The sequence below is a fragment of the Capsicum annuum genome, chromosome 2 (genome assembly GCF_002878395.1).
Source record: "Capsicum annuum cultivar UCD-10X-F1 chromosome 2, UCD10Xv1.1, whole genome shotgun sequence".
NCBI classification, from domain to species: domain Eukaryota; kingdom Viridiplantae; phylum Streptophyta; class Magnoliopsida; order Solanales; family Solanaceae; genus Capsicum; species Capsicum annuum.
Window position 1 is genome coordinate 154,100,124 of NC_061112.1, and position 26,071 is coordinate 154,126,194.

Here is a 26,071-nt window from a genome sequence, read left to right on the forward strand (position 1 = left end):
AAAATTATATTTTTCTTTCAATAGAAGTAAAAGTAATTATGGTATTACTTTTATTTTTCTTTTAATAAAAGTAAAACTTTAATTTGGTAAGAAAATCACCTAACAAATCTCTCATTTTGAATTGATTTTCTTCGCTTGATCCATCTTCTTCATATGCTTGATCTTTTTTCTTCCACGTAATTTTCATCGCTGCTGCTTGTCATGTTTAAAAATAAGGTTTTAAAATATTATAATTAAAAATTAATATTTTATTTTTATTTTTAAAGATGCAGTAACATGAATGTTGAAAATATGGTTGAAACTTCTTCTCCACATGTAGTTTGGACAAGAATTTTCATTAATTTGATTTGCCTCTTGATTTGAAACTGCTTTAAACTTGTCTCTAATCTCGCTTCACCAAATCATTGGACCCTTGAACCGTAGGCTTTGATACCACTTGTTGGGTTCAAAATTGATAGGGCATAATGCGAAAACTAATAGTTTACAAACAATAGAACAATAATTCAGATGACAAAGAAAAACATATTAAAAAAGATATGTTATTGATATGATTCAACCAATTAACCTACATATTAAAAACTAAATAAAAAAACATAAAAATTATTTGAGAGAAAGTCTTATTCTGAATAAAACTCTTAAAACAACTATACCGTCGATACTATTGTACTGTGAAATAAGAAGAGACATCCTCAATTTATAGAGATACAAAATATTTCCTTCAAGAAAAGGTTAGTCCAAATATAGAAAAAAATTATATATATATTCTTAGAAAAAGTAAAAATAATTATAATATTACTTTTATTTTTCTTCTAAGAAGAATAAAACTTGAATTTGGTAAAAAAAATCAGCATAAAAATCATAACACGTAATAACACATCTGTCGATAGTGTTTGATAGCAATGTTGATTGTCAATGACAATGAAGGTTTTTGGTGGTGTTGGGTGATAACTGACAATGATGTCGGTGACAAAAGTGGTTAGTGATGGTGATTGATGATTATGGATAGAGCAATGATTAATATATTAAGACTTGATTTCAAATTTGAATAATTAAAACCTATTCAGCCCTAAAATTTTAATAAAAACAAATGAAGTTAATAGTTTAAGATATAAATCATTCATATTCAAATTTCTATTAATTAATTACAAGTAAATGAGACCTCAATAAGTAAAACCTATTTAAAACTTAAATCTTATTAATAAAAAAATAAAAATACAGGTGTGAATCAATACTCTTGAGTGCAAACGAATGATAAAACCATATTAGTGAAGATCCGGTGCGCCAAGAAGGTTAAAAATAGGGGAAAAAGAAGGCGCAGAGAAAATAAAAATAAAAAAAAGTAAAAAAGGGGAAAAGTAGGGCGTGGTTGTGAGAATCGGATAAGTGTGCAACCCTTTCGTTGCAGTTTGCTGCCGCCTGTATCCGCCCTCCCCACAGCCACTCTGTTTCAGGTTCATTCATATTTTAGGGCTTTATTTCTTTCTCATCTTTTGATTTTATGTAATTCGATTCCCGCGTCTGCTATTTCATTGTTTGTCGCTTGTCCCCAACTCGTTTTCTTTGCTTTCTTAGATACATAAATGCTGATTGTTATCCACATAACCAATCATTTGCTTATTACTCCTATAAATTTTCATTCTTGTAAATTCTCTCTTGCCTCTCCATTATTTCTTTCTGTTGTATTCCCACTTATCTCTCTTGTCCGGGGGCTTTGAGTGGGGGCAAGGGGATAATGGAGCGAGGATTGTATGCTTCTCTCAAGCACCCTTTGCAGTAATCTTAAAAGTTGACTTGATCTGCTTCCCTTTGGGCACACATTATTAACCCCGTGACTCTGTAACTGAAAGATATCTTACTTGTTTCCTTAATTGAACAGGCATGCCACTGAGCTATTACACTTTATGAAGCTTGTTTATTTGTATTTTTACCTCTTCTGTTTACATGCCTTTAATACACGATTTTACTTCATTCGCATATCATTCTACTTATTATAAAGTTAGTTTACTTATTTTTTTATGTTGTTTTTAGAAGCTCTCAACTGGATCATTCATAGGGAGGGTCTCATTGATCAAAATTGAGACAGCATCATTATGTTCCAGTGATAATTATTTGGCATGCTTTGACAATGGTGGCTGATCAGTCGAAGAAACGTCTGCGTGCTGACAGCAACATTGACTCTTCTCTGGACCCCCACGGATTGAAGAAGAAGAAGAAGAAGAAGCAGGGATTAACAAGATACAATTTGAAGTTAAAATCTAATGTTTCTCTGATTTGGGATGACAAAAAAAGGCGCGTTCTTGCCAAGAAGGAGCAAATTGGCATTTCACACAGAGACCTGGCTCCCTTCTTGGATTCTCTCTCACATCACCATAACATATTGGCTGATGTTTTCACTCTACCTCACGAAACTTTTGAACTCAAAAATTTAAGCGAGGTCCTCTCGCACAAGGTAACAGTCTATCTAGTTGTATGCGCTAAATACTTGTTACTGGATGGTATAGTTATCCTCGTGTCTTACACTATGGAAATTGTTTCAGGTTTGGCAGGCAAACTTGTCAGAAGATGAGAGAGAATTTCTTATGCAGTTTTTGCCGGAAGGGTCAGGACCAGATGATATTGTGTATAAATTACTGGGCGAGGAAAATTTTCACTTTGGAAATCCTTTTGTTAAATGGCAAGTCTTCCCTTTGCTTAATATCTCAATCTGTTTGACATTCAATTTTTCAATTTTTTCATGTTCTGAAATTTGCACTTGAGGTTCCTGTGACTTCTCTTGTTACTTCGGACTGTAGGATTTATGGTGGGTTCTTGATAGTTTGTTTGCCATCTGACAGTATTTGGATTGTTTTTCTCATTTGACGTGATTATGGTTCTATTTATCAAAAACATAAAAGAAAGATATGATATGTTATCGATATAAATTGAGATTGATGAGATTAGAGTTACTGATTTTGGCACCATGTTCTTTTGATGATTGGAATTATAATTATCTCACCGAGGAGCCATCGTTTTAAAGATGCAACTAGAGGTCGAGATATTCGTGGAAAAGAAAGGATGAACTACGGGTTCCTAGTGTCCGTGGATGTACTTTGGTATGACGATAATATGTTACGTGGACTGTAATCCAATGTGTCAAATAAAGGGATTATGAGGATCATAATACACTGATGTATCAACTGTATCTATGCCATATCCCCATCATTTTACTAAACAATAGAATACTTAATATTGTTAGTAATTAGTATGCAGATAGCGTTTACGTACAACCAGCAAGAGGAACCAAACATAACTTTTAATAGAACATTATATGATGTGCAATCAACCTCCCATACATTGGCTGTAAATATTTTCCCAATCTAGTCCCTGATATTATCAAACGCCCTTTCACGTTAGAAGATGGAGAAGCATATTCTTTCCTGATTATGGAACTAGCATTGTGTAATTGTTTTGGCCTTGAACTGCTGTTCTTTAACCGTCTGAGACCTTTTTTCTACTTTCTTAGTTGGACGCATTGTATCTGATCACCTGTGTATTGCTTCTATGGACTTTTGTTAAGTAGGTACATAATTGTGCCCGTATTAACTTATTAACTTGCACCATTGTGTCAATTATCTGAAAAGTACCCATAAATCAACACCTCAAGGTGCAAAAGAGGTTAGCATAGACTACCTTATAATGAGTTAGTAAGTTTGATGATCATTTGCACTAGAGCCCCCGCCGCCCCACATCCATATTTTTTTTTGATAACTGGTAAGATTTGCATTCTTCAGCTTACCCTGGCAGTGGCGAACTCAGGATTTAAGGATTGTGGGTGCTTAAAAATTAAAAAGCTGAAAAAAATAAAAAAATCACCTCAACAAGGTTCGAACCCAGGACGTCTCTTCAGTGGAGAAGGGAAAGATCAACTTAAATGCCAGTGCACCCAACCAACTTTTATTTTAGTGGGTGCTTTTATATGTTTTATACCTATTTAGTATATTTTCTATATAATTATAACTATTCCGCATCGAGTTTACTGGGTGCTGGAACACCCCAAAAGTATACGTAGGTTCGCCCCTGAACCCTGGTATGCTGGCAACCACCAAAAGAGAGAAACAATTATAAGTCTCTTATTAATTCCACTATTTGCTCTGTATCCACTATACAAGTTGTTGACACCAAAAAAGTAAAGATACAATGTAGTTCCATTTAACTTTGTGAATAGAATTGGACCTATCTTCGAAACATGTACCATTTCTCTCTAACCACACAGGCCACCAGATGCATGATGGCACTAATCTCCACCATTTCTTCTGACTTTTACTGCCTCCCCTTCTAATCCAGCAGCTCAATAGATCGGAGGTGTGCTCTGGCATGGTCCAGCTGAAGCCTGTTATCTTATGGAAGAGGTTCCATAGTTGTGTAGTGAAACTGCAATGTAGGAAGAGATGTTGGTTTGTTTCCCCTGTCATATTACACAAGAAACATCTGGGAACTAGTTGTCTTCCTTTCTTCTGGAACACTTCTTGAGTTAAGCATGCTTTCTTAATCACTAACTAAGTAAAACACTTTTACCTTGGAGGGGATAATACTTTTCCAGAACTAATTCCAGTGATATTAATATCCCCCTCCAGATACTTCTAGGCCTCTTTTTATATGCACTACTTACTGGGAAGGCCCTATCCTTGCTATGATTCCACAGCAACCTATCTGCCACAGGACTGATAATGCTGGTTCCTCCTAACTTTCCAAGCAAGATAACGACCCTATCCACTTCCCAATCATTTAGCAACCTTCTGAAAGAGATGTTCCAGCCCTGTAATGACCAGCAATCACTCCCTTTAGCTTTTGGATTTGCACATATCCGGAAGAGGTCTGGAAATTGATCCTTGAGAGGAAGTTGATCAACCCATCCATCATGCCAGAAGCTTGTCTTGATTCCATTGCGTACCTTAATACTTAGTTGGCTTCCATCAGTGGCCAAATATTCCTGATAGTTCTCCACACCCCCACACCATAAGGATCAGAGACTATCTTTGAACGCCAGGGATTGATTTCGCCAAACTTTGCCACAATAACTTCTTTCCATAAGGCGCCTTCCTCTTTAGTGTATCTCCATAGCCGCTTCATGAGTAAGCTTTCATTTTGCAGCGTCAAATTTTTGACTCCCAACCCCCCTCTCCCTTTGTTCAACAAAACATTCTTCCAGTTCACTAAACAGTAACCCTTTCCTTCTTTATTTCCTTGCCATAAGAAGTCTCTTCTTAGCTTGTCCAGCTTCTTCACAACTTTGGCTGGCATTGGAAACAAAGACATCACGTAAGTAGGTAAAGCATCTAGGACAGAATTGATAAGGATCAATCTACCATCCAAAGATGGGTACTGTGCCTTCCATTTAGTAAGTCTCCTCTCTGTTCTTTCCAAGATACCATCCCATCCCAGATTTCTAAAGACTTATGCTTGGTTGCTACCTAGAGGCATGCCCAAGTATGTTGTAGGCAGTTGGTGTATTCTGCAACCCAGAATGCTTGCCAAACGCAATTAACTTTCAGCCCTGCTACAGCTTCAAATAATACCAGAATCACTCTGATGTAGCTTATCTGTTCAACAACTGGCTCACAAAAGATGACAGTGTCATCTGCATATAGCATATGACTAATTTCCATCTCCCTTCCCACTCTATCCCCAATTTTGAAGCCACTGACCCATCTTTGTTGGGTTGCTATTCTCATCATACCACCAAAACCTTCCATTACCAGGATGAAGAAAAAGGGAGAAATGGGATCACGCTGCCTTAACCCTCTTCCTGATGCAATAAAACCCACAGGTTCACCATTCACGATAATTGGAGAACCTAACAATTTAGATACAACATTCTATCCACTTAACCCATGTATTTCCAAACCCCATTCGTCTCAATACGTTAAGTAGGAAAGCCCAATTCACATGATCATAAGCTTTCTGTATATCTAACTTACACATTATGCCTGGAACCTCACTCTTCAACCTTGAGTCAACACATTCACTAGCAATGAGTGCTGCATCTATTATTTGCCTCCCTTTAATGAAGGCCATCTGGTTCTTGTTGACCAATTTGTTTATCACTTTCTTGAGCCTTTCTGCAAGTAATCTAGCAATAATCTTGTAAACTCCACCAACCAAACTAATTGATCTTAAATATTTTAACTCTGAAGCTCCAGGTTTCTTTGGGACTAGAGCAATGAAGATTGCATTGAAACTTTTCTCGAATGCCTGATTTGAATGGAAGTACTGAATTCAATTGTACTGATGATATCTTGCTTTACCAGACTCCAAAAAGTCTGGAAAAAACCAGCGGGAAACGATCTGGACCGGGTGCTTTCTCACTAGCACACAAATTTACACATTTCAGTATCTCCTCTTCTTCAAAAACTCTCTGTAGCCGTATTTGTTCCTCCTCAGTGATCCTTGAGACCTCATGTAGTCTTAAGTCAGGCTTCCAAATCTCAGTCTCCTTGTATAAATCTTTGTAGAAATTTTGCACTGCTTCCTTGATGTTTACTGGATCCTGAATATTGTTTCCGTCCACTACCAATTGCTCCATGGAATTGAACCTCTTGTGTGAGGTTGCAGTTCTGTTGAAAAACTTTGTGTTCTGGTCCCCATGTTTCAACCACTGAACTCTAGATCTCTGTTTCCAGACACTCTCCTCCCTCTTTGGTACCTCTTCAAACTCCATGGACAGGTTAACCTTCTGTAACATTTCATCATCTGTGAGGGATCTTTGTTTCTGGATATTCTCCCAGTGTGCAATCTATTAAGGATATCCTCTTTCCTTTGCTTCCAGTTCCCCCTATTCTCTTTACACCATTCCTTTAACTTTGCTTTAAATATTTTAAGCATAACTTTTCTGCATAGAATGTATATAATCTTTAACTTTTTGGTTTTCAAGTGCTTTATACTTTCAATTGGAGAGATTTTTGGGCTATGGTTGAAGCATTAAGGATAATCTACCTTTTAAAGTACTTCTCTGTTTCTATTTATAGTTTACTATGCAGGCCTAACTGCATTTATCTGGGACATGTGTGATTTAACCCTTTACATGGATGTTCTGAGAGTCTCATATTATCAAAATCTCTGGCATCTTTGCAGGGGTCAGATGATCTGTTCTGGTAGCTTTCACCCTGACAATGTTATGCGTCAGGAGCAGGTTTTCAAGGCTAACAAGAAGGCATACTACATGGAATTACAAAATTACCACGACAAGTATTCAGATTTCTTATCTGTATCTTTCTTTATTTCTGAGCATTTTTCTGTTTGCATTATATTTTACTTTTCACGGCAGTATGATTGGGAAGCTGCAGTTATGGAAGGAAAGTTTGGAGAGCTGTAAAGACTCGGAGGAGGAAATGGTGGAGAGAATATTGAGGTTGGTTTTCTTTCATTGTCTTATGTTCCAGGTTACTGTGGTTGCGTTACCTGTTTTGAAAAAATGTTCTAGGTTTATTTAAAGAAATTTAAAAGAAAGAAAGAAGCACATGAAAATAAATGACTCAGAATACGTCGGGACCCCTCATAAATTTGACCTTCTGTATGAGTTTCCAAGGCCACAAAGCTGACAAGGAGGTTTCATTGTTTAGATTCCAGTAGACTTAGTTGGCTGAAAACTTCCGTTTGTTGTACAGCTTCTAAACTTCATCTATGTTAGTTCAGGTACCTGTGAAGGGGTTCAGAACTTGTAACATGCTTGAGAGACTGTCAATTCCCAATCATTTAGGCCCCTCCCAAACATTAGATTCCAACCTTGGGCACTCCATATCATAGAGAGTGTGTTTTCTTTTTTGAACGCTTAAGATGTAAAGATCAAGGAATTGATCTTTTGGATTAGTTTGTCCTATCCAAAGGTCGTTCCAAATATCTTTCATTCTTCTACCTAGTTGTTTTCAATTTTGAAAAAAGAAGAATCTGTCTTCATTTCATCCCCAACTCTAATGGATCTGTTGATGCCATAGTTAGGCCATACTCTGCCATAGCTTTCTGATAGTCTTCCGCACACTACAAACATTGGTGCTAAGTACATCTTTAGTGATCCACTGATTCATTAAGCATACCTTTGGGTGATGAATCTTCCCCACGGAGCTAAATCTTTGCTGCTGAATCTCCATATCCATTTTTGAAGCAGACATCTGTTTTGGAAACTGATATATATTATGACCAAATCTCCTTGCCTTCTTACTGTGAGTCAGTGAGTCCCACTTTATCAGGTTATAGCCTTTTTTCTCATTGTTTCCTTTTTTGAAGAGGTGAAATATTTCATCGATAATAACAAGGACATCTGTCATATACGAGAGGTTTTCCTTGTTTCCTTGTAGTTGGGAAAAGTTGTCACTGCGTCTGTAGAAGAATCAAAAGAAATACACAGTTAGAACTTCATTATTTTGGTTAAAACTTTCTTTTATTTGACAAAAAAGAATAGATTCCAGCCATTTTTTTGGCCCGAAATAAAGAAGAAAAACATAACTAAACAAACAACCATTGCATCTAAAGGTGAAAAGAAAAGACATATGAAGTTGCAACAAATATGCATTGTGTGTTAAGAAGAAATACAAAATTGGAACAAATAAAGCATTTTATATGATTATGTGGCGATTAACAGTTGAAAAATGCCCCATTTTGAAAGTTATTTTTTTGATCTTTTCAATCCCAAGAGCCTAAAGAGAGTGTATTCTCGCTCTTTGCCATGTCAGTCTAGGAGGGTTGAGTCTATCAAATAGCCAAGTTCAGGGGGGTAATCAAGACCAACAATAGTTTAGATGTGCACTGAATATACTGAGATATTCTGCCAATAAAGGATAGCTCAGATGATATATTGAGATCTTTTGACAACCGCGCTAAGTTATGCCATAATAGGAGGTTGTTGCAACGATCCTCCTTGTCGATATTGTTGTTCTGGGAGCGAACTGAACCTTCTTGGTTATCAAGAAATCTGTTTGATAAAAGTAGCTGGAAAAGAATTGATTGAAGGAAGAAACAAAAGTGAAATGGTAAAAATGAGCTTGCAGTATGGGTGTATTCTGTATGAAGGAAAACATTTTCCTATTTTCTCATGTTCGATTGGTTAATATTTTTGGAAAATATATATTTTTAGAAAAACAAGCTCCTTGAAAAATAAGGAAATGACTTCCTTAATAAAAGTAGGGAAAACAAGTGGGATTGTCTCCTCCCGCTCTCACGATTACCCACCCTGCCCCGCCCCGTCTCTACCCACCCCAAACTCCATCACCCTATCTCTACCCATTCTCATTTTTTGTGTTAGATATATACAAATAACTTTAGGATAAGATTTTTTACTTGCATACCGAACACAAGAAAATAAGTAAGAAACCACTTGTTTTCCTTAAAAGTGTTCTCTTGGAAAATATTTTCCATGGAAGACATTTTCCTCCACACCTAACACACCCTATGACTTCTTAAATTGTGGTTGTATGTTAGTAATTCTTAATATAATAATTGATTTTTTTCTCATTATGAGGGTCATAACAGTCACATGCCTTTCTTTGGGTATCAGAAAGGGCTTCACCGAAGGCACATATGGCAGTTCGCCTGATGGAGCTAAGATGGCTGCAAGATCTAGGAAAGGAGAAAAACTAAACAAGCGCAATATCCAACACAACGATGGTGCCAAATACATGTCTTATATTAAGGTGGCTATGCCTTCGTTGGAACATCTTATGAGTCTTATGGAATACTCCAATGGTCTTGTTTTGTTTATTTTCTCACCGAATACTTGGAGCTCAGACATGTTGGAACCCATTATCCAGCAAGATGTTGGCCCATCCATTTTTTCACTCGAGTTCTTACATTGGAATGATTTTCATTTCAGTCTTTCATGTGTGCAAATTCTGTACAAACTACTGGCATTCATTGAATTTATGTTATGTTCTCATCTCCAGTGGCTGACAGTCTTTCTCCATCCCACTGCCCCTTCCTTTCTCCATCATATTTTAGGTCAGTCGAGAACACTATCAACGTGTTAAGAACAGCATGAAGCATAATAGTAATAGCATTCAACCCAGGTCTCTGAGCAATGTCTTAGGTGATGTGGAAAATCTCCATGTACAGCCTTTTGAATTTTATGAGGAAGAAGAACGTCAGAAATTACATAACCACTGGTTAGTTTGTGGAGCAAATCATTTCTTCTGGTATTATCAATGTTTTCCACATCAGCTCTGAGTGTGTGTTTGTACAGGCTGCAGCTGGCAAATAAGGATGTCCCTGCTGGTTTTGCAAAATGGATAAAGAAACGTTCACAGGAATTGCAACTGAGAACATCATTAGGTCAAGAAATGGAACAGAAACTGAATGTCCAAATTAAGGTCTGTCCTAGGAGACATCTTATACATCTAAGTTCAGTGTAGCTGCTTGAATTACTCGATGATTTGTGTTTACTTGGTCTAGCAGGGTAAAGAGAAAAGGAGCTCTGATGGGATATTTGCAGAACTAACTGATAATAAAGAAGCAGAAGAGAGAACGTACTCTGATGGGATCTTTGCAGAGCAAATTGATAATAAAGAAGCAGACGTTGCACATTTAATGGAAGTGGAGGTTTATACTTTTAGCTTTTCCCCCCTTTGTGTTTGAGGGTCAATGTGGGTTATCTCATCACTTAAAGGAGTCAGTTTTAAAGATGTTTCTATGCTCTTGGAAGTTCCAGATAGTCTTATCTTTGTTGTCTAATTGCTAAATTGTCTAAATTTGCTCTAGGTTGATCAGCTGGAGGACAACAAAGTATCTGATGGGTTGATTGAGAGCCAAATAGAAGGAGAAATAGTAAATAATGAGTTTCTACAGTCAGAGGTCAGTTATTCTAATAGCCAATAGAAAAACAATTGTATAGTCGCGAAAAGGCTTCACCTATCATTCTTACCAACTCTTGTATGTCGAATGGAAGATGGTTTCTTTAGTTGTCTAATTGTTAAAATATCCAAGTTTGCTCTAGGTTGATCAGCATGAGAGCAAGGAAGAATCTGATGGGTTGATCGAGAGGCAAATGGAAGGAGCAATACTAAATAATGAGCTTCCTCTGCAGTCAGAGGTTAGTAATACTAATAGAAAAATAATTTTATAGAAGAGAATTCTTACCAACTCGTGTATGTCGATGGGAAGATGGTTCCCATAGTTGTCTAATTGTTATAACATGTCCAAGTTTTGTCTAGGTTGATCAGCATGAGGGCGAGGAAAAATCTGATGGGTTGATCGAGAAGCAAATGGAAGGAGAAATACCAAACAGCGAGCTTCCTCTACAGTCAGAGGTCAGTTATAATAATAGATAAACAATTGTATGGACGCGAATTCTCACCAACTTGTGTATGTTGAAGGGAAGATGGTTTTCTAGCTGTTTAATTGTTAAAATGTCCAAGTTTGCTCTAGGTTGATCAGCTTGAGGGCAAGGAAATATCTGATGGGTTGATCGAGAAGCAAACGGAAAGAGAAACACTAAATAATGAGCTTCCTATAAAGTCAGAGGTCAGTTATACTAATTGAAAAACAATTGTATAGAGGCGAATTTTTACCAATTCCTGTATTTCGAAGCGAAGATGGTAATCAAAGTTTGCTCCATGTTGTTTAGCATGAGGGCAAGGAAAAATCTGATCGGTTGATCGAGAAGCAATTGGAAAGAGAAATACTAAATAATGAGCTTCCTATACAGTCAGAGGTCAGTTATACTAATAGAACAAAAATTGTTTAGAGTCTAAAAGACTTAACCTAAATTCTTACCAATACGTGTATGTCGGAAGATGGCCTACTTAAATACACGGGCCCTGTCTCACTAAACAAATAAATGGTTGGTAGAAATTTCTGTTAAAGAGTTTTTAGCTATATTATAATTTGCCTGAGAAGATTTTTTTTAAAGTTCTCCAATGTGCTTGATAAGATTCAAATAAACTCTTTGGTTGTATGATGAATCAGGGTCAAGAGGGAGGAAAGTCTGCAAGCTTATTTGATGAACAGACCCCTGATAGCACAGCTAACACTGATTATGATGATGAGTCTCTCCCCGTCTCGCTCAATCAGGATCTTGATCGTGTTTCACTTGTTGAGAGCAGTCAGTTAGGTCACTTTAAGCTGGATTCCGGTGAGAACAATATAAGCCAGCAGGAAGACGAAGTTTCTCCAACTGTATCAGAGTATCCAGAAGGGTTGAGTAGAGTGGATGTTCCTGTTGATCTAGGGGATCCTCTTGCTTCTAGTGGTGATGGTTGGCCAGCAGTTAGCATAGCTGCCTCTTCTTTTGGGTGTGCCACTCCCATAAGTCATGAATATTCTTCTGCTGAGGAGTTGTCACTTGGGCATCCTCGAGTTACCAATGAACCAGCCTCTAGTCTTATTAATCTGGAAGCTGTCCCAACAGAAAAGGATGCTGGGAGGGATATGTTGCCCAGAGAACCCAGTGCTGTTTCTCTTTTTGGTCCATACCCTCAGAACAGGAATGAAATATTCCACCCGTTTTTCAAGGATCCAGATAGTTCATCTTATAATCACGAGCAGAGACAGCCTCCGCTGGACTTCCAACCATCAACCAATCTGATGCATCATCCAGGTCAATATTCTGGTCATTTTAGGGAGCAGCTTCATGCACAGCTACCATTGGAGCTACGACACAAAGGGTTGAATGATCTCCTCATGCATCAGAACTTTCAGGGCAATCTATTCCCAGATGGAGGTAGATACTCTTTCCCTAGGCATGAACAGTTGAATGTTGGCATGCAAGATTGGGCTGTCAATTCTGTTCATGTGTCAGCACCATCTCAAACTCATCTAAGCAGTGGAGACTTGTTAAATCAGAATTGGTTCTCTGGAGAGAACCTTGCCCGTGGGGGCTGGTCTACTTTAGGAGGTGTTGGTGGTCCATCTCAGAGCATTGGAAGTGCAAACAACTCAGATCAGAGCTTGTACAGTGTTTTATCCGAGTGTAACGCACTGCATCAGGGTGGCTCTTATAATCTATCAGGCTCAAGAGAACATTTGATCCCTCCAAGGAACTATGGTGGGATAGGGGTGGAAGTTCCCACAACGAGCAATGCCTCGCAGCAACAAGCTGCTTCCCTTAGTTACATGAGTAGCCAGGAAAGTCCTGGGGGCCTTAAACCCAATAGCCTTGGATGGACGAGCATGTCTACTCAGAATCCAGGCTTACACGATTCAATGGGCAAACCATTCTTGAGGCCCTGGAATCCATAGGGACATCGCCTTGCACAAGGATATGAAGCTCCAAGAGGCGGGGGACAAAATTGATGTAAATTTTAATTTTACACCAGAAGATGTAAGCGGCTATGTACATGCAGCCAGATTTTATTGCAATTGTTTTTGGGTTGAGACTGCTGCAAGGCTTTGCTTGATGACGACCAAGCCTCGGGGCATTTTTTGTACATATATGTATACATATATACACGTTAGATAAATCTAATGTTGGTGTATATACTAGATATATTTATAGATATAGGGGAGGTTGGTGTAGTTATGGTGCTCGAGTGGTTCTCTAATTAGATACATTTAGTAGCTAATATAGTTTTTACTCTTATTTTTGTTCTCTGTCGGCGGTAAAATAAAATGTTGCGTAATTAATGTGGGATTTCTGTTTTATTTTGAGCTAAAAAAATTTATATGATTGGGCAAACACTAGCAGGGAAGTAGCCCGATCCAGTAATCCTTCGTTCATTATGTTTTAAAGACATTTTACTAGGCTTTAAGTTGTTGAATTGGCATATATATATATACATATATTATTGTCCTCGTCGGTAAGGGAGGGACGGGACATTAAGCGAAAATTGGAAGGGATGGTCATTGTTTTTGTGAATAATCCGTAAAGTAAAGAAAAAGGCAAAGGAGGCACTGTAGGCTCTCTTAATTAATAAGAAGGGAATAATGTATGAACGGTATGCTTGCTTAATACTCATTCATTTCGTCGGTTGAGTGATTCCTTCCTACCGTTACAATCCACATTTTATTTCCTTCTTCGTTGGCGTCGCCTTAAATGAAATATATTTGAGAGAGAGAGAGAGAGAGAGAGGAGCAAATTTGTGTGTTGTGTTGGTGGGGATGGAGGATTCGAGGAAGAAAGAGGTGATCCGATTGGAGCGGGAGTCAGTTATTCCAGTCCTCAAACCCAGGCTCATCATGGCCCTCGCTGACCTTATTGGTAACTAATTTCTTCTACACCTCTTACTCCACACTAATTTTAATGCTCAAGCTCTGCGCAGAATTTTAAAAGCTAATAGCCGCAACTCTAATGTTTGCCAAGAATTTAAACCCATCTATGTCACTACTCTACTATGTTTGAGTCGTTCAAGTTTTGCAACAAAATTGATGTGATTATTTCTCCAGATTAATTGTTGTTCCAAGGTGACACGTGTCTCAATTGCCACCACTTTCCTGGAGATTTTATTTGTTGTGCAACTCCATCTCAATTCGTAACCACTTATCTGAATCCTCATCATCAACTTTTCTCCTCCATTTGGTCTTGTTTTATTCCACTGCTCCATAAATCGTCTTCTAGTACAAATATGGGGTCCTCTATAACCAGGAATTCTCTAAGTCTTACACGAGCATAATATGCTCTAAACCACCTAGAAAGGCTTCCATCAAGTCCTCGTGGATTCTAAGAAATTGTATAGCTTTTGGAACAACTTCCTTCTACGTGATTTGTTGTATTGGTAACTAGAAATAATATTCACAAGTTAAAACAATACGATAAGTTAGTGCTGGACAAATCAAATGGGTGGAAGGCCCTGATCAAAAGGAAGAAGGATCCTGTACACCCTCCATGTGATTTTTTTTTTTTTTTCAAATTGGTAACTTTGTATTATATCACAACAGTACATGGGTTGTACTGAAACCTTATATACAGTTGTACTCCAAACTCCACTGCTCTATATCTATATTGAGTCGAAAACATCAATTATAGTGATAGTGCCATTTGAGTATAACTGATTACACCAAAAACATAACAACAAAATGCAGTTTAGTTTAACTTTCTGCACACTATTCTCTATGCTCTCAAAACACCTAGAGTTCCTTTCTTTCCGAATTGCCCACCATATTGTAGCAGGGATGATTCTCCATCTAGCTCTGTCTTTAGCATGGACGCCTGCCTCCTCCCAGCTTTTTAGAGCTTCAGTGACTCTCCCCGACATAGTCCAATATATGCCTTTAAGGATCAAAAATATTCTCCATAGTTGCTGAGTATATTTGCAGTGTAGAAATAGATGGTTTACGGTTTCTGAGGTTTCCCCACATAGGAAACACCTAGAACATAAGGTTATATCCCCCTTTTCATTACATTATCCCGAGTCAGAGTTGCTTCCTTAGCTAGCAGCCACATAAAACATGAAACTTTATTGGGGATCTGCATTTCCTTATTTGTTTCCATGGCCAGGTAGGATTCTGCAGACTTGGTTGATCCATCAACCTGTAGGCTGCGCCTACTTTAAATATGCCTTTGCTGCCACCTTTCCACCACAACACTTCCTCTCTGCCCGAAGACCCTTAAATTTCCAACCGTGTTGAGAAATTCTGCCACCCTTATTACTTCTCAGTCATTAGGTTGTCTCTTGAAGTTGAAATTCCATCCCTGTGTTGTCCAAAGTTCCTCAATAGTTCTTTGTTGAAAGAAAACTAAGTTGTATATGTCATGGAAAAGGATTTCCAGGTTCCCTTTCTCATGTCACTCTTCCTTCCAAAATTTGGTCTTATTCCCATTTCCCACTTTTACCTTGGAGTTGAGTTTGACTTCCTCCCATGGAGTTCTTATGGATCTCCATAGGCTGACCTCGTATGGTGTAGTCACTTCCTTGGTCATCCAGTTGTCTTCTGCCTCATATTTAGCACCTATCACTCTTTTCCAGAGTGACTGGTCGTTGTTTGAGTATTTCCACAACCATTTCATTCTGAGTGCTTTGCTTTGATACTTCACATTCTTACTTCCCAGTTCCCCATTCTTCTTCCCGGTTGCTACTGATTTCCATTTTACCAGGTGAGAGCCTTTCTTCTCTTTGTTTCCTTGCCACAAGAATTTCCTCCTTATGCTATCCAACCTTTTAATGACCCCTGCCGGAATGGGAAATAATGACATCATGTATGTTGGCATAGCATCAAGAACTGAGTTGATGAGTGTTAGTCTACCTCCCAGAGATAGATATTGTGTTTTCCATCTGGCCAATTTCTTCTCACACTTTTCTATCACATTATTCCAAATTTCAGTAGACTTAGATTTTGCTCCTAAAGGCATGCCCAAGTAAGTTGTTGGGAAAGTACCAACTCCACCCCCACCCTCCATGTGACTTTTACAGACACTTGATTGATTGAAATCCCAAAAAGGTTTCAAATTCCTTCTGCACTGTATAAGTTTTGACATCTTACATATTGCAACTTTTAACACAGATTTTAAGTTTTTCCTTCTGGATATAGATAAATCATGTCTGCGTCATCACAGCTTATTCTCTTCCTTCTTTCTTTAAAATTATTTTCATTACTACCTTTGTGAAAATTGTATAATGGTGTATGAATCTCCGTGGTTCTAGTTCTCTTTAATGTTTTTTATGATTGATTACTCAAGTATAAGTTTTGTTTTGAGGTTCTAATGATCCTGCCTTCCTCCTTGCCCAGAACATAATTCTGACCGAGCTGAATTTCTGAAGCTTTGCAAGAGAGTTGAGTACACAATTCATGCTTGGTATCTTCTACAATTTGAGGATCTCATGGTAATACAATTTTATGGTGCTTTTCATTTGATCAAATATCGCTTTCTCCATCATTTACTGCAAATCAATTTAATTTGATGATATTGATATTGTGTTGATCAATAGAATTGTGTGATTGCAGCAATTATACTCCTTGTTTGATCCTGTGAACGGGGCTCAAAAATTGGAGCAGCAGAAGTTATCTTCAGATGAGATTGACATTCTTGAACAGAACTTTTTGACATATTTGTTTCAGGTAAAATTGATGCAGCTTCTTCTTAAGTTTTTTCTCTCTGATATCTGAGGCAGCTATATGAGCTGTTTAGATTCATAAGATAACATGCAAGCACAAATTGCCTAGCCAGTGAGAGCTGGAGACTTGAGTTTTCATCTGTTGGCCCTCAGAGATCCAGCTGGCCCAGGTGTCACTCATAACACATGGCAGTCAGGATTTCTTTTGAGCAACTTCAAATGAAAACATTTCCTTTAGATAAAAGAGGAGTTCTCGAGACTAAGGATTAAAGGTAATTAATAAATGATAGAAGAGATAATTCAAAATCCACTCAGTTTAATTCTGGAGAATGGTTTAGTTTTAGCATTGACATTCTCTTCCTAGAAATTTGTTCTCCACAAGAACAAGGTTGAGATGTCATTGTTAAACACTTTGAACGGAGGTCCTGTTCTTCTATGAAGGATTTGGAAGTTGATTGATTCTTTCCCTCATCTAGAAAGTTCAAGTAAGAGAAAGTAGGAAACGTGGCAGGCGGTGTGTTATCACTCCTTAGTCTCCCATAGTATCCAGTAGCAGTTACTTCTTTGTATTAGTTTGCAGTTTCTCATTCCAGTAATGTTAGGAAGTCATGTCCTAGTTTCTATGGGTAGTTATCTTATCAGTACTGTATTTGAACTCTTATGTTTATTACATGAAAAGTAAGCAGAAAATCATTCTAGTTTTTGAGTACTTCAACTCAAGATATTGCAAGTTCTCTCTTAACGAACCTGCAACATAGGTATTTGCCTAAGTGGGATTTTGAGCACCCATGTTGGGGACCTATCAGTGACCACCATCAGCTACTATAATTTACTGTATCTGCGTATCTTTAGTCATGACATTAGTGTTCCAGTTAAAATTTATAAAAACTCCGATCTCATATGTGTGTCTGTGTATATATATAGAGTCTTCATTTGTCCTGATAAAAAAAATAGTCTTCATTTGTTCCTCCAGTTTCTATCCTTATTCTCTTATGCTGATGCAGATTATGGACAAAAGTAACTTTAAAATAGCGAGTGATGAAGAGATTGATGTTGCACATTCTGGGCAGTATCTTCTAAATCTTCCAATCACTGTTGATGAATCTAAGGTTTTTACCCAGTTGCTTCCGCATTAATTTGGTTCCAACAATTATTGGCTCTCTTGATATAGTTCCTTTTATTGGCATGTTGACTTTGCGATTCATTCTACCTTACCCTGGGTGCAGCTTGACAAAAAACTTTTAAAGAAGTATTTTGCAGAGCATCCTCATGAGAGCCTTCCAGAGTTCGCTGACAAGGTATTACTCTTATTGAAGCTTCAAGTTACGTTTACTTTTACTGGGACGTTTGATATGGAGTTAATGGCTTCCCACATGCTAGGTTTACAAGTGTAGTTTCTGGTTATAATTATGACATCTTCACTGAAGTGAATATTTCTCAATTTGTTTCTTGTTGGTGTGGGATTCAAAAATGTGACTTGATTTCTTGATAGCCACATATGGTTTCCATTTGTTTCCCTACTTTTGCCTTGCTTTGCAACAATTACGATCGGCTTTTGAAGTGTGTATCACCTTTGAAACATGTGATTCTATGAAACTACTATTTCCATCATGAGATCAGCAGAAGGAATTTGCACTCCAATCAAAACATGAACAAAAGTTTGCGACCATTCAATTCGATGAATTTAGTGTTCTATTGTGCTTCCTGGCCTTTTCTTCTTTTTCGTCGGAACAACCTCTCTAACCCCCAAAGGTAGGGTTATGGTCTGGGTCACCCCACTTGTGGGATTACATTGGGGGGTTGTTGTTTTTGGTGGAAGATAATTTTTTATTGAAAGAGAAGAAAATTTTTGCAATCAAGGGTTATAAATAGTGAGTTATGACTTGCGAGTTACGACTGAGGATAAACTGGGATCTTTTACCTTCTCATTTTCTTGCTTTTTTTTAAAATAAGATTAATCATCAATTAAGGCTGCTTCTCAAATCTGTAATAGTCCACGCAAGCAATTAACAACGGTAAAATAGTGACTTGACTATTTCCTTGAACCTGCAAACTGTACCATGGATGGACATGAATATTTTTGGCTGTTCATCTTATATGATATATATCAATGTTTTACCTTGTCCTGAAACTTATTAGGTATATCAGTGTGTAGTATGAATATTTATTTTTCTTTAGACAATTTCATTGCTGTTTCCTGATCTGATTTGAATTGCATTTAGTGCCACCATGTGATTGTCCATTTTATATGCAGTATCATCATCTGTATTATTCCTTCTCAAGGAAGAGGGATGAAAGTGAACAGTTTGATCATGCCACTGAGTTGCTTTTTCTTTTCCAGTACGTAATCTTTCGTCGCGGCATTGGAATTGATAAGACTACTGATTACTTTTTCTTGGAAAAAGTGGATATGATTATTTCACGCATTTGGGGATGGATTTTGAGAAAAACAAGGTGTGTGGCTTTTATATACAAAAAAAGTATGGTAAACATGTTCACTGTTTGTATTATACTCAAAATGAAGTTCCTACCTTTCTGATAGACTGTTTTCGAGGAGATCAAGTTCACGGCGCATGAAGGATCCAAAAAAGGATGATGGGATCAACAGTGAAGCAGAAGATCAGGACTTATATGTTGAACGTATCCGGATTGAAAATATGGAACTCAGGTCTAATAAGTGCTCTTTGTGGTTCTGTATTTCTATTCTTTGCTTAAACTAATATGCTGCTTTAGAAAGTTCATAAGGCAATTTTGTATCTTGTGAATCTTTTAATCAATAAGTTTCATTAAACTACAGACTGGTATATTTACAGCATGAGACGTATTCTTTTTGATAAGGGAAATATTTTATTAACAACAACAACATACCCAGTGTACTCCCGCAAAGTGGGGTCTGGGGAGGGTAAAGTGTACGCAGTTCAATACCCCGTATACCAAAATAAGAGAACCTACATCAAAATATGGTTCTCAGCAGAAGAGATTCAATCCTCTATGCAAATAGGGACCTCATAAATACACCAAAAAGAAACTAGAGATAAAACGCTACTCTGCAATTTTACAAAATCTTGCTCCACCCCTTCAAATGCCCTCCTATTTCTCTCTTTCCAAACGACCTACATGATTGCAGAAAGGGCAAATGGTTTAGATTGGCCCTGATATGATATGAAATAATTTGTTCCCTCTGTTTTTGTAATTGTTAAAGGCAAGTTCATTAACTTCCAGCAACAAAGGACTGCTGTAAATTAGTATAAGGGGAGCTACATTACGAACAATGTAATGGGCTCAAGAAGGCAATCATGGGATGTCTGTCCTCCGCAATAGCCTTTTTGCACCCAAAAAGAAAAGAAGAAGAGAAGATATGCATTTTTTTTAATACTAATTTCAGATTCAGATTTGTTCTGAATAACTCTTGCACTCCTTTTTTTCCAGATAGTCCACCATATCACTGCAGGGACGTATTCCAATTTTTCCTCTTCATCTTGCCAAGACCTCTCAAGTGCCAGAATTTTAGTAGGTCCTTTGATGTTCTTGGTATTACCAATTTAATTCCCATTAAGTTAAGAGGTGGACTCCATATTTGAGATGTAACGTACAATGAAGAATTAAATGATTGATATCTTCAGTTTCATTGCTACAAAAAACAAACTTCTGTCGCATAAATTAACTTCCCACTTTTCTGAAGATTTTTATGTTTGAGACAAGTTCCTTTCGCCAGCAGAAAGTTCCACGTTCATAGGAGCTTTGTTTTTCCAGATGCACTTCATAAGCCAATTTTCAGCTGGGAAAGGAATTAACTGCTTGTAGCATGATATAACAGTAAAACATCCCTTAGCATCACATTTCCATGTAAAGAGTCATCTCTAGACAAAAGGGGAGGTAAACTGTGTAGCGGAGACAACAAAGAATAGAGGCTGTCTTCTTCTTAATCATTTATATTATGTCTGATTGTAATATCCCAGCCAGAGTTGGACCAGTATTCTGGAATTTATGCTTCAGGATTCTGTACCACTGTAGATAGGAGAGGAGATCCTTTAAAGGCGCAGAGACCAACCAAGTATCTGTCCAGTGTCCAGAATCTTACTTTCGTGCCATTCCCAATTTCTATTCAAGTACATGTCTGGAAAGTGTCCCAGTGAATTCTCAGATGCTTCCACATGTGTTGGAGAGATGTGGTTGTTTGGTAATACATGGATTGAGAAATTCTTATTTTGTCACAAACACAATAATGTCTCTGTACAATGCTCCCACCTCCTTGTTGAACCTCCAAAGACACTTAAGCTGCAACTTGTACTTTGAACCTTTTTCTGTATGCCCAAACTTCCTGCTTTCTTGTTTGTAGACAATCTACTCCTATTTAACCAAGTTAAAGGTCTTATTCTCTCTTTTACCCTGCCACAAGAAGTATCTGCATATTTTGTCTATTTTATGCACCACTAATACTGACAAAGTGTTCCCCTCTGTTCTTTATTGCTTACGAAATATAGAGATTTATCATCTTCATTATAGATGCCAGGAATCTTGATTGAATTTCCATATTTGTAATCTCATTACCAGCAAATAACTTCTCTAATCCAAACGCTCCCTCCAGTTTGTTGATGCATGCCTAGTCGTTATAGCAACAATTTTGAGCAAATCCTTGACAAAGTATGCATTGGATGCTTTCATGTATATTCCTTCTGCTTTTTCTGTTCATTTACCTTTAATTTCAGCGTTTATAAAGTCTGAGTGTAATGTGAAAAATCAGATTAATCAATTCTGTGCATGGCTTGTAATGTGTTTACTTCTTAGAGCAAGAAAGTTTGTTGTCTAATATTCCCAAAATGACTTGACTGAACTGCTTGAAGCGGATTACCAGTTGTTGGATTCACCACTGTTAAGTCGCTCGAATGAGATTAATAATTATGAATTAGTGCCACTAGCACTAACAATGTTTGCGTCCTCCTTTGTGTTCCTGTTGTTTATTACCAACTTTTACATTTTTCATTGTCTTAATCCAGTTTGCGTAGTCTGCTGAGCAAGATTACAATTCAAGAGCCTACTTTTGACAGGATAATTGTTGTCTACAGGTACAGTTTCTCTCTCTTTGGGGAAATATTTTTAAATATAAAGTTCAGCAATTTGGTTGAAGCACATTTTCTGCATAAAAATCGTGTTTATCAGATAGCTAAGCTGTTGAAATAAGTTTTTTTATCCCTTGTTCCTTTATTTTTCATTTGTCGTACACTGCTGTGTTGTTTGAATAATGGATGTAAGTTGTAATTATGCAGAAGAGCTGGTATGTCAGCAAAATTGGACCGAGGAATTTATGTGAAGCATTTCAGACACATTCCAATGGCTGACCTGGAAATTGTCCTTGTATGATTTTTTTTTCCTAATTGTTTTATTTTGGCCTCTTACCTTGGTAGTGGAATGTGTACTTTTTCTCTGGGGAGCTGAGCTTCTTATAAACTGTTACATATTGATAATATTTCTCTCTTTTTTAGCCAGAGAAAAAGAACCCCAGTTTAACTCCAATGGATTGGGTCAAGTTCCTTGTGTCTGCTATAGTTGGTCTGGTTAGTTATTTTATCCTTAGGATTTGACTGCTCGACTTTTGTTGTCCCTGTAGAATTTTGTTTTGAACTCAGGCATTCTTTAATTCTTTCAGGTTGCTGTTGTGAGTTCGCTTGAATTGCCTAAAGCTGATGTATGGGTCATGTTTGCTATCCTATCCACAGTGATAGGCTATTGTGCAAAGACATACTTCACGTTAAGTGTTTTGTTGATTTCAGTACTCTGTATCAATATTTATAAATAAGCAGAGTGTTATCTGTACCAGTGCTTGTTTATTCTTAGCTGCTGACCATATTCTGCACTTCACATCTTTCTTCACTCGTCTTTTGTTCATTTAAGGGACTTCAGCCGTTCAACATCATGAACTTAATTGTGTTGTCAGCCCACCTTTGTAATGTTCATTCTCTTTTTGAATGGAGTGCCCTAAGTTTCGCATCTTGTCATGCTGAGTCACTGGGTTTATATGTTGAATGCATCAGATGATTGTGAAGAACGTATCTAATTGCTAAGAACATATTCAAGCTGGTATTTCCGTGGAACTGATTTCCTTAACTTGCCTGCAGGTTTCAACAAAACATGGCTACATATCAGAATTTGATTACACAGTCAATGTATGATAAGCAGCTAGATAGTGGAAGGGGTACTCTTCTACATTTGTGTGATGATGTGATTCAGCAAGAAGTACGTAGATTCTGTCTTTTTTTTCCGGTTCAAATGCTTTTCAATTCAATCATATGAATTTCCAGTAATGTTATTACCTACCTCCTTCCCCAGGGGAACAAATGATAATAGAACTGAAAATAAGCTTTTCTTTTTCATTTCTTAGTGATATCTGTGGGCGTAGTCATACATTATTAACAGTATTTATATACTTCAATACTAATTTATACTAGAACAAAGTAAAGAAAAAAGCATATGATGGCCATCTTGATTATATACGATAGACCAAAGATACAATTGAACTCAAAGAAATGAAAGGAAGATATTCGCTATATTGATGTGCTGTTATAGGAAACTCAGAAATGCTTAAATATATTCTCAAGGTTCCCACTTTGAATAAATATTATTTGTTGGTAACTTGAAACTGCATTTGGTATTGAATGTAGCTACTGATTCTGATACGATGTTCTAGATTAGTTGAGCAAGTTACAGCTGGTGCTTACAGGTGTCATGTCAAATATGCAGGTAAAGGAAGTTATTATATCATTTTTCATTTTGATGGAACAGGGTAAAGCTACTTTGGAGGTATACAACACTTGTATCTCTCCGAATGTTTGGCATGCATATGAATATTATCTTGTACTTTTCCTTGATGCATGCTTCCATGGGGTCCATCCATTATTGTGCTACTAACATAATCTTCCAATATTCTGAGTGATGGTATAGGATCTTGATCTGCGATGCGAGGAGTTACTAAAAGAAGAGTTCGGTGTAAGCTGTAATTTTGATGTAGATGATGCTGTTCAGAAACTAGATAAATTAGGCATTGTTGCTCGGGTAAGATTGGTCTTCTGTATTTAGCTTTCTTTTCTTTTCCTTGACCTGGTAAATTTCTTTTCTTGCAAGCTTGTCTTGCCGCCAGATATTTAGATACAGACACTTCTGTGGGTTTCACATATAGAAATACCCCCCTCATTGTATATATATGCACACAAGTAACAAGCAGGAGTAAACCACTTGAAAATAGTTTATGGATCTCTGTATTTGGACGATACCAAACTCGGGCACCATTTGTCTCCTATTGCTTTCTCATTTTGCCTGACTAGATGATCCTTACCACAAACCATGTGTATCTTCTGAGAGAAAGTTGCTTCAATGTTTTAAACATCATCCTTTAGAAAAAGGGCTAGATTGAGCTAGTTGGCATACTCTCTTTAAGGAAAAGACAAAGGATATCTGCAGGAATCGAGTTACTCTCCAATTTTAAACCACTAAAGTACTAGAAGTCTGAAAATTTGTGAAGAGAAACTCCTCTTGGTCATTAGAAGCATTAAACCAAGATGTCATTTTCCACAGGTAGATAGAAGAAGAGTCTCTAATAGCCTTCCTTTTCCAATGACTGGGTTGAAATGATTCAGTTAGTTCAATAACATGTGAGCATTCTCTATCGATATATCTGGAAAAACCTGAAAAGTCTTTTCCAATATGAAAATGGATATTATACAAATTCTACACTGATGGAACTAGAGTATTAAGGTGTAAAGCAAATAAACGTTGCGTTAGCGAAGAAAGGTGCTACCATCAGGCACAATACTTTAAGTTAAACTTATACTAAAGTTTAAAAACCCTCATAAATTTCTTATATATAAAGGTGTTATTTATGTTTTTCGTGACTAATTTTCTTGTAATAAATTTCTAATTTTGCATTCCAATCACCAAAAATGGTCATAATGTTTTGTTAACAATTAATGTACCTCTTTGCAAGATGGACCGAGGGGCTCCCCCATCATCTGTTTGATTATGCTCGCCTAGTGTCTAATGTTGTCGTCTTGAAGACAGCCCATGGTGGTGCTTGAAGTGAAGCACTATCTAAGTGAGGCTAAGCGGCCCTACTTCGGCTTCATAATGTTGAGTGAGCTTCTAACATTATGGGGTTATTGGATGCAGGAACATTAAATATATTTTGGGAAAATAAGTCCTTTTCTGATATTATAACATCACCCTAATCCCACGAGTGGGCGTATGGGAGAGCAGTATGACCTTAATGTAGAGAGGCGTTTCTGATATTGGTTACCAGTAAATGATTTTCAGGGGAAAGCAGTTTTCAAAAAACTGGGGGTAAACGACTTCCCTCACTTATGGATAGAAGTATTTTCCTTCACAACTCTCTCAACATCCAATCTAACATCATGGTGCTTACCAAAAGTTAGACATTATTTTTAATTTTAATGCTAAAAATTTAGTGAAAACACTATCTAGTATGATACTACTTAACTCATTTTTCCATTAAATAGCATATAAGCAAGCGACTTAAGTATAACAAATATTGATAAGATTATAGAGAGTGCGAATCTAATCTTTTATGGATATATAAGGAAATATTCATTTTTCTCAACTTGGAGAATGAACATATTATTGTGCTATCAACTGGGATTCAGGGAAGCATGCATCAAATGTGCTTACCTTAGTAAGTAGTATGATAAGCCTGTTTCTTGTTGGCTATTGAAGCCTATTGCTACCTTAAGTCATCCTGATGTGAATATATATATATATATATGTTTCTCTTGCCTGTAATATATTTTGTTCCCATCCAGGATACAATTGGACGGTATTATTGTGTTGGTCTCAAGCGTGCAAATGAGATAATTGGGACTACTACGGAAGAACTTGTCCTCAAAGCAAAACAGGGCTCCATTTCTTCATGATGATATGTATATGCCAGATGATTAGCTCTTCTTAATGCCTTTTTTCTCCTCTTTTTGGCTTGTAAGAAAAAATCTGAATACCACACATTGGGCGTGTTTGCATGTGCATTTTATTCATAACAAATCTTGGATGTGCTACAGTTTCTTGGGCTTTCAATGTGATATATTCATTGTTGAGAGAGTGAAGTGAATGCGGAAGCTCAT

The 26,071-nt window shown here is 37.2% G+C and overlaps 2 protein-coding genes across 9 annotated transcripts; both read left to right on the forward strand.

The window, feature by feature from the left end:
- Window positions 1–1,235: 1,235 nt before the first annotated feature.
- On the forward strand, window positions 1,236–13,540 carry LOC107860802. 6 transcript variants are annotated; one of them, XM_016706288.2, is made up of 15 exons: window positions 1,236–1,451; window positions 2,032–2,449; window positions 2,538–2,674; window positions 7,111–7,224; window positions 7,304–7,387; window positions 9,527–9,662; window positions 9,967–10,130; window positions 10,208–10,334; window positions 10,417–10,563; window positions 10,723–10,815; window positions 10,958–11,053; window positions 11,175–11,270; window positions 11,389–11,484; window positions 11,588–11,674; window positions 11,929–13,540. In XM_016706288.2, exons 2-15 carry the CDS (start codon window positions 2,126–2,128, stop codon window positions 13,198–13,200), a joined length of 2,973 nt encoding a protein of 990 aa, XP_016561774.2. In that variant the 5' UTR covers window positions 1,236–1,451; window positions 2,032–2,125; the 3' UTR covers window positions 13,201–13,540. The 6 variants fall into 6 exon arrangements, with proteins under 6 accessions (XP_016561774.2, XP_047263617.1, XP_016561773.2 ...); XM_047407661.1 differs by having other exon boundaries at window positions 10,420–10,563; XM_016706287.2 differs by having other exon boundaries at window positions 1,240–1,451; window positions 2,029–2,449.
- Window positions 13,541–13,717: 177 nt separating this feature from the next.
- On the forward strand, window positions 13,718–26,053 carry LOC107860804. Of its 3 annotated transcripts, none has more exons than XM_016706290.2 (15): window positions 13,718–14,158; window positions 16,624–16,718; window positions 16,840–16,953; window positions 17,954–18,058; window positions 18,176–18,247; window positions 19,291–19,403; window positions 19,492–19,617; window positions 21,947–22,015; window positions 22,217–22,304; window positions 22,433–22,504; window positions 22,597–22,697; window positions 23,066–23,183; window positions 23,688–23,747; window positions 23,889–23,999; window positions 25,757–26,053. In XM_016706290.2, the coding sequence occupies exons 1-15, from the start codon at window positions 14,059–14,061 to the stop codon at window positions 25,865–25,867; spliced, it is 1,455 nt and encodes a 484-aa protein (XP_016561776.1). In that variant the 5' UTR covers window positions 13,718–14,058; the 3' UTR covers window positions 25,868–26,053. The 3 variants fall into 3 exon arrangements, with proteins under 3 accessions (XP_016561776.1, XP_047263619.1, XP_047263620.1); XM_047407663.1 differs by lacking the exon at window positions 13,718–14,158 and adding an exon at window positions 14,476–14,627; XM_047407664.1 differs by lacking the exon at window positions 13,718–14,158 and adding an exon at window positions 14,749–14,771.
- The last annotated feature ends 18 nt before the right edge of the window (window positions 26,054–26,071 follow it).